Source organism: Arvicola amphibius, chromosome 2 (assembly GCF_903992535.2).
Source record: "Arvicola amphibius chromosome 2, mArvAmp1.2, whole genome shotgun sequence".
Classification (NCBI taxonomy): Eukaryota; Metazoa; Chordata; class Mammalia; order Rodentia; family Cricetidae; genus Arvicola; species Arvicola amphibius.
In genome coordinates this window covers 120639248-120648096 of record NC_052048.2, presented here as the reverse complement: position 1 = coordinate 120648096, position 8849 = coordinate 120639248, and the positions used below count along the sequence as shown (strand labels likewise).

Below are 8849 nucleotides of genomic sequence, written 5' to 3'. Positions count from 1 at the left end.
GAGAAGATTCTTTTTCTTTATATCTTTATTAGCTTGTGTAATGTTTTACCTGGAGCTCCAGGTTCCTTTTCAAAATATTATGAAAATTTGTCAATAGTTGTATTTCTGGAAAATTTTGGAGTGGGGTTCCTTTCCTTGAGGGTTCATACTGACCAGTGGGAGTCTGAGGCATTGCTGTCAAGATTGGGGCTCAGTTTGTATTAAGGTTTGACTTGAAGGAAAACATCTTAAGAACACATTCTTGGCTCCCGCCGCCGCCGCCGCCGTGGTCTTTCTCTGTCTCAGCTAAGGCAGCCATCTTGCTCTTGCCGCGTGCTGGTGTTGGAGGACCCTCCCCGCTGCAGATTTACCAAGAGCATGAATCAAGAAAAGTTAGCCAAACTTCAAGCTCAGGTCCGGATAGGGGGCAAGGGTACAGCTCGCAGAAAGAAGAAGGTGGTGCATAGGACAGCTACTGCTGATGACAAGAAGCTTCAGAGTTCTCTAAAGAAACTGGCTGTGAACAATATAGCTGGTATTGAAGAGGTGAACATGATTAAAGATGATGGAACAGTTATTCATTTCAACAACCCCAAAGTCCAAGCTTCCCTCTCCACTAACACCTTTGCAATTACTGGTCATGCAGAAGCCAAACCAATCACAGAAATGCTTCCTGGAATACTAAGTCAGCTTGGTGCTGACAGCTTAACAAGCCTTAGAAAGCTGGCTGAGCAGTTCCCACGGCAAGTATTGGATAGTAAAGCACCAAAACCAGAAGACATTGATGAAGAAGATGATGATGTTCCAGATCTTGTAGAAAATTTTGATGAAGCATCGAAAAATGAAGCTAACTAAAATCCTCTGGGTTTTGGAAACTGGCATGGACTAGATTTAACAATCAGCTCTGTTGTTCCAAAGTTTTACAGACATGGAGAACATCACCTGTTACTAGTTCAGTAATATAAATATTTTGTATATTAATAATGCTGTTTGATCAGCATTTCTTGGTCATTTGATTTTGCATTTTGCACTTCCCAGGATCTATTCTTTTGGTCAAAATATGAAGTATTGATACAGTTTGAGGGTGGTTTTTTGCTTTTGGGGGGGAACTTTTGGGTGTGTATGTATATGTATGTGTGTGGGTATGTGTGTACACGGTGGACAGAAAATTGGATAACAGTTATATCTATCCTCTTCCTTCCCCCAATAGAAATAAAACAAATCTTTACATTTGTTACTTTCTTTCCTAATACTGAAAAAAAAAAAAAAAAGAACACATTCTCTTACCAGGATTGTCCAAGGGCCTTGCTGCCACCAGAGCCATTGTGTTGTTCAGGCCCGGGATGCTGCTGAGGGCCATGCCTGGGTCTGTGGCCATACAGAAGTTAATGTCTGTGTTGACACCTATGGTTCTTGATACCATCAAAGGCCCTGCCAATGTCAGAAGTCTGGGTTGCCTCCTGGGACCATGTTGGTGTCTGAGGGCCTTTCTACAGCCAGGGCCATACTGATCTGGGTGGCCTGTGCTGCCATTGGGGCTATGATGATGTCTGGGCCTGAACTGCTGTAGAGAGTCACATCTGGGTTCATGTTCCTGCTGCAGTTGGGGTCCATGATGATGTCCATGGGCCGTGTAACCACAGAGTGTCAAAGAAAGCATGCATGTTAAAATCCAAGGGCTGTGCTAAACTGGCCCAGCCCTTCATTGGCCCTGGAATAGCTGGCCCTACCCCTCACTGTACACTGTGGGAGGATAGCTGGCCCTACCCCTCACTGTACACTGTAGGAGGATAGCTGGCCCTACTCCTCACTGTACACTATGGGAGGATAGCTGGCCCTGTTGGCGTGGGCCTAGGAGAGCTGGCTCTATGTCTCACCTGAGGGCAGTGGGTGGTCCCTGTGGCCCAGACTAACCAGCTCAGCTATCACTCAGACCAACATCATGGACCTTGGGTTGGCCCACGTTAACATCTACCCCATCCATGACCTGCTGGAGTATGTGAAGGGATTGGTCCTGTCGACAGATAACCACAGGATCTCCATGGCTCAGTTCAACAGCTAGATATTCAAGAAGAGTGTCAGTAAAGGTCCAGTGATGATGGTGTGCTAGAGGCCTTGAACCAGACCAATGACTCATTGCAATGAACATTTTGAGGGTGGGGTTGACTGGACAAAAGAATATATTGCATGGCACACTATGAAACCATCAGTGCCAGTGGATGAATGAAAATGTATTAGAAAGATGAAGGAGCATAGTGATTGTTTTGTTTTAAATTGATTTGGGGGAGGTACTTTGGGGGGGATGCTGCAGGGGTAAGAAGTGTATATGGAGTGACTGGGAGGTGAATAGGATTGGGGTGCATGGTATGAAACTCACAAAGAATGAATAAAGAATTATGTTATAAAAATAAATGCAATAATAGACCTTGGGGGGGGGAATAACTGGAGAAAATAAAAGAGTTCATAATCACTGAATTGTTTTATCTTTACAATACCACCATAAGATCCTCATTAACATTGTCTCCAATTCTCCAAATGTTCAAACACGGGCTAGCTTCTATCTTCATGCTATCTTCTAGCTAAGGATAATCTCAACCTTCTGATTCTCCTCTCTCCACCTCCTCCACTTGATGACAAATCCTAGTGAAGGTGACGAACAATGATGAGACCGAGGACTTGTCAGAGAATGGAGGATTCCAACTGTATTTGCTAGTGGATCAAATGTGACATACAAAGATAAGAGAAATTGTTGTGCTTCCAAACAAGAGCAAATGGAAAGTTGGGAGCCACATAGAAACAAGGGGAAGATAGAATCTACCTCTGGCCAGACTATAGTTACTTTCTAAGCTCAATAAAGACATTAGGTTTAATGCTAAGTATTTTATACTTCTATAGACTTCTATAAAATACATGTGAGCATGTTATACATGAAGGTTTAAGGAGTAAATGCAATATAATACAAAGCAAGCAGGAAGAACATATGTAGTTGTTTTAAAAGTTAATTTCAGGGATACCACTGATGTTAATGATTTTCTTCTAACACTATTAATCATGCCCTCTTTGCTTCAGCCAAGGTCTCAACTGGGAGTTTTTTTGTCTAATACAGTAGTCTAAACTTCAATTCCAGAACTTTCTTGACATTTGTAGACTTGCTTGTAGTACATTGTTAACATCTTTTCCTAGACATAGGAGATCAAGATGGTACCCAGAGGATCCTTCTGGATTGACAGGTGTTGGAAATTCTCCAGTAGAGAATTTGGTAGAATGAGTCTACAGAAAAGCTCTTGGCGGGAAGAGGTCCAGGTTTGGGGAAAGCAATGCAGATGAGAAGGGATGCTGAGTGATGCTGAGAGACACTCTATCTGCTTCACTGATGGTCATTCAGTCTTTCTCTAGGGACCTAAATGATGTGGGAGGGTCTTCTGTTTGAGTTGATTTCATTGGTTAATGAAGAAACTGCCTGGCCCATTTGATTGGCCAGCCCTTAGGTGGGCGGAGTAGACAGGACAGAATGCTGGGAAGGGAAGTTAATAAATCACCATGCCTCTGCTCTCTGAGCCAGACTGCCATGCCTCTCCTCAGGGAGAGAGACGCAATGTAGCTCTAGCCCAAGATGGACGTACGCTAGAATCTTCCCGGTAAGGTACCACTTCGTGGTGCTACACAGATTATTAGATATGGGTTAATCAAATGTAAGAGGCTGGAACTAATGGGCCAGGTAGTGTTTAAATGAATACAGTTTGTGTGTTGTTATTTTGGGGCATAAGCTAGTCAGGCGGCCAGGAGTGGGGTGGCGGGAACAGGCCCCCGGCTCACGCTACAGAACCTAAAACCATCAAAGACACACAGCATCTTCTGTGTCCCACCTCCTGCTCCATTGAAGCCACAGCAGGAACACCTGTCTTCACCCTCCACACGAGGTCAAGGCAGGCTGTGCTCGGACTACTCAGTTATTCATTTTCTTTATCCAAAGAGTCATTAACTGGAGCTCAGCCCAGGTTTTGTTTCTCTGCTCAGTGTTTATTACCACCACCTGACTAATTACTAAAAAGCAAGCAAGCATGAATTAGCTCCAGACAAATACATGACAATTACACCGGGGAGAAACAAGAGGGTTGAAGGGCACATCCCCTCAGAGCACACACTAATCAGGCATAGAGCCGTCATCTGCATTTTAGCCACACATGCATCTAATTGACTTCATGGGAAGTCAGGTTCTCATGTCAAAACATCTGGGTACAATTTTCTGGATGTTTAAACAACCTTGGCTCTGGAGAATGGGCCTGGGATGGTTTTTCTGACCAGATGTAATCACCCCACCCCTTTCCCTTTGCTCTGTATTCTTAGCCCTTTCTGCTTCTTGCCAAATAAAGTTCTCACTTGATCTCTTGGTCAGACCCACCTACTGGGGTTTGAAGTGATGGTCTCTTCTCCCCACATCTCATTACCGAGTCCTCTGCCAAACTGAATTTCTGATCATTCCATTGGCAAGACAGGGACTGGTTAGGCACTCACTAAAGGACTGCTCTTTGCTACCAGTTTTAGATTTGGTGAACTCTGTAAACTGAACAGTTAGCCTAAAGTCACTGACCTTTACTGAGCTCCCCAAGCAAGTAGTTACTGTGTGCTATGCCTGTTTTCTGCACCCTACATGGAACAGTAACCACAAAGAGTATGCTGCAATTTCACTGCTCTTACCCGTGTCTCCTCAAGTAGCATGTGACCCAGAGGGGTCTAGGCAATGAACTGCCCTTAACTTGACACCTAGACTCCCAGGTTATGAGTCATTCAGTGAGTACTTGTTGTTCTTCATTAAATTCAGTAGCTGCCCCATAAGCAACTGCTGTCCTAATCAGCAATTGCAACTCTGCAGCTAGCAGTAGCAGATTGGTAGCACTGTCTGCAGCCAAGCGGAAATTCTGCTCCTTCAGGTACCAGCTGGTGTAGGAGGTCCTTTTGTCTACATTGCTTTTATTGGTTAATGAATAAAGAAACTGCTTTGGCTTATAGCAAGACAGAACTTAGCTAGGTGGGGAAAACTAAACTGAATGCTGGGAGAAAGAAGGCAGAGTCAGTGAGATGCCATGTAGCCCTGCTGGAGACAGATGCTGGAACTTTACCTGGTAAACCACAGCCTTCTGGCGATACAGAGATTAATGGAGATTGGTTAATTTAAGATATGAGTTAGCCAGAAATACGCATAAGCTATTAGCCAAACAGTATTGCAAATAATATGGTTTCTGTGTGATTATTTTGGAGCTGAACAGCTGGGAACTAACTAGCAGCCTGTTACAACAACCAGCTCTACCATGGCCACTAAAGAGATTTTTATCCCTCTATAGAACTCAAGATTCAAAGGTTGAGGTGAAATTTTGCTCTCTCAGAGAGGCTGAATAATATCTAACCTTCTCTTCCTGCTCCCATCTTCCAGTGAAACAGGGTGTCCTGCTCAGTCCCCCATTTAAGAACCCTAGCTACACATGGTTCCTCCCCACCATTTCCTGTCAGCTAGTTGCTGACTCAGCCTCCTGACCCCAGGTTAATTTTTTTTAATTTATTTATTATGTATACAATATTCTGTCTCTGTGTATGCCTGAAGGCCAGAAGAGGGCACCAGACCTCATTACATACGGTTGTGAGCCACCATGTGGTTGCTGGGAATTGAACTCAGGACCTTTGGGAGAGCAGGCAATGCTCTTAACTGCTGAGCTATCTCTCCAGCCCCTAATTTTATTTAATCAAACAAATGTAACAAATCTTTATATCATTAAACAAATATTCCATAACATAAATGAATGTAACACATATTAAATTAATATTCCACAACAATTTGTAACATTACTGAACTGATTCCCTTGTGGATAGGGAAAATAATTAGGTAAGAAGATATAGCTGAAAAGCTTTTTATCAGATAGTTGATACAGTTTCCAACTCACAGAACATTTGAGGAGGATGTATATGCTCCATAGGTTTGGAGAGTCATGGGAAATACGTGTAATATGTAATCAAGTAGGGATTTTATGTGTGGCCAGAGATGATCAGAATCATATGGTGGCTATAGAATCAGAACCTTTGAAAGGAGAAAATACGTTAGTGTCTAATCAGATAAAATTGCTTTTGCAATTTCCTGTAAGTTGGTTCTCACTGTCTTTACCTTGGCTTATTGATATGAGTGAATGTGATTGATTTAAAGAAAAATAGGTGGCAAGACATAAAGCATTGTTCAAAATGAATGGCAAAACTTATGGTCTTTGCTTTAAAAAGGAAAGCAACAACAAACAAGAAAGAGAATGTTTACTCAGTTCTGTTGAGAAATAGTATTCACTTAGTATTCATTTTTCACAGTAAATGAGGGGTCAAAGCAACTCACAGGACAGTTCCTTGTTGCCATGTGGGTCCCAGGAATTGAACCTGGGTCATCTGAAAAAACGGCAAGTGCTTTTAACCACTGAGTCATCTTTACAGCCTCTAATGCAGTGGTTTTCAACCTTCTTAATGCTGTGACCCTTTAATTCAGTTCCTCATGTTGTGGGGACCCCCAACCATAAAATTATGTTCTACTTCATAACTGCAATTTTGCTACTGTTATGATTTGTGATGTAAATATCTCTTTTTCGATGAACATAGGGAACTCTTGAGAAAAGGTCGTTTGAACCCAGAAAGGGTCACAACCCACACATAGATTGAGAACCGCTGCTCTAATAAGTTCTATTGCATGCTGTTAAATATTACTTACTTTTTAAAAAGCCAACTACTGTACTGTTGTATATGTATGCTGCATTTAAGAAGCCCACAAATTGGTTAGTGGATATTTAGGTAGTTTATATATCTCACCTATAGTTCTGCAAAAAACACCAGAGTACTAATAGCTCTTGGAGATCTTTATTCCAACTTTTTGTATACATACCCATAAATTATATTGATATGCCATCTGATAATTATAGTTTTAGTTTATAAAAAATATCCATGTTGCTTCCAAAGCAGCTATGCCATTTTGCATCCCTAAGAATGTTATGAAATGTCCAAATTCCTTATATTCATGCTGAGGCAGGCATGCATAAGGAATAGCTTAGCAACCTGGGGCTCCACTTGGTTTACTCGCCTCTCCTAACAATGCACTAGTAACTTGGGACCCCTGCCTGCATCAAGGTACATGTATATCACACTTTGAACAGTGGAATAAAACTTTACTCCTCCTAACAAGCACAATAACTTCCCTATCTTGAGTAGACTTTTATTCAAATGTATTCCAGAAAATATCCAGGTAGGTATAATAGGTGTCCAGTCTGGTCAAGGTTGGGTTTTGGTACTTCTGCAAAAGGTAAGATGTGTCCTTTGAGTGCAGTTTTATGGCAAAATTGCTATTACCATCTAACGCCTATGCATGATTGGCTGTATATCTGATTAAAATTATTTTTAGCTTAGGAAGGGACATACACATTAGAGAAAGGTTGTATACATCTAATTATTCATCACAATAGAAGAAACACTGGATGTAGTGGCTTTTATATTTAATCCCAGCACTGAGGAGGCAGAGACAGAGGCAGACAGATCCCCTTAGTTCTAGGCCAGCCTGGTCTACATACCAAATGCCAGGGCAGTCAGGACTGCATAGCAAGATCCTGACTCAAAAATACCAAACCAAACCAAATCAATACAAACATAGAGAAGTGTGCAAATCATCACCCTTAATTTCCAGACCTTTCTTCTCCTGGAGCCAAACAATACCTGGAGCCCTGGAGCATATTCTCACTTAGGTGGTCACTGAATATCTTGGCAGGTATGCTATGGCTTTGCTCCTAGGATGATTTCTGACTGCTTTGCTTCTTCTCCATCATTTCCGGTTTCTTGAGTAAGACGCCAAGAACCTGTAGACAACTAGTCCAGATCCTAACATGATAACACTGGTGACACTCATGGTTTGTTCTTATACTGGACATCCTGACAAATTGGAGATTAGGTATTGTGAAGATTTGATTTGCATTTTTCATGATTAATAGCACTGAATATTTTTTTTCATATACATTTGTATGTCTTCTTTCTAGAGGTGTCTGAGGTGTCTGTTTAAGATTTAAGATTTCATTTTCTTATTTTCTCTCTCTCTCTCTCTGTCTCTCTCTGTCTCTCTCTCTCTCTCTCTCTCTCTCTCTCTCTCTCTCTCTCTCGACCCTGACACATGTAGATGAGGCGGGCCTAAACTAGCTACATAGCCGAAGATGACAATGATGACCTTCTGATCCTCATATTTCTGCTTCCGGAATGCTGGGATCAGAGGCATGTGCCATCACTCCTGCTTTTATGTGATGTTGAGGACTGATTCATGAACTTTCCCCTGCTACACAAATGCTCTACCAAATGATCCATGCACTCAGTCTCTCAATGCTGACATTTCATTTACGAAACACAAAAGGCACAGTTGTTAGGAGACTCAGCTCTGTAGTCATAGGTAGCTTGACTGAGGTACAAAAGAGTTGCCAGAAAACAGTAACCAGTGAGCAATTAGATAAGGGCAGGCAATCAGGTATTAACACTTCACCTGCACTGCTCTTTGAGCCTGTGTTCATTAAACTCTCATGACACTTTGTTTAACCACAAATGGGGAGCAGTCATCATCTTTTTATTCTTCCGTTTGTTTCCTTTGTCTTTGAAGTCATGCATCTCATCTTGGCATCTGCTATTGTCTGAGCCAGGACACAGTGTTTGCATTTCATTTGTTCACCCAGCACTTACTGCGATGGCTCTGTGTGTATCCACCAATTAAAGCATGAATACAGCAATTAGGATTTTTAAAGCCAGATACTTATTAATCTTGACCTGTTGTCGTTGTGATGTTCAGTGGCAGAAAAATATAACTGGGCCTGAAGACCAGT

General features: G+C 42.0%; 1 protein-coding gene across 3 annotated transcripts; it reads left to right on the top strand.

Moving 5' to 3' along the window:
• Positions 1-251: 251 nt before the first annotated feature.
• Positions 252-1216, top strand: LOC119807633 (transcription factor BTF3 homolog 4-like). 3 transcript variants are annotated; one of them, XM_038319716.1, is made up of 2 exons: positions 252-344; positions 412-1216. In XM_038319716.1, the coding sequence occupies exon 2, from the start codon at positions 532-534 to the stop codon at positions 832-834; it is 303 nt and encodes a 100-aa protein (XP_038175644.1). In that variant the 5' UTR covers positions 252-344; positions 412-531; the 3' UTR covers positions 835-1216. The 3 variants fall into 3 exon arrangements, with proteins under 3 accessions (XP_038175644.1, XP_038175645.1, XP_038175643.1); XM_038319717.1 differs by having other exon boundaries at positions 252-525; positions 728-1216; XM_038319715.1 differs by having other exon boundaries at positions 252-1216.
• The last annotated feature ends 7633 nt before the right edge of the window (positions 1217-8849 follow it).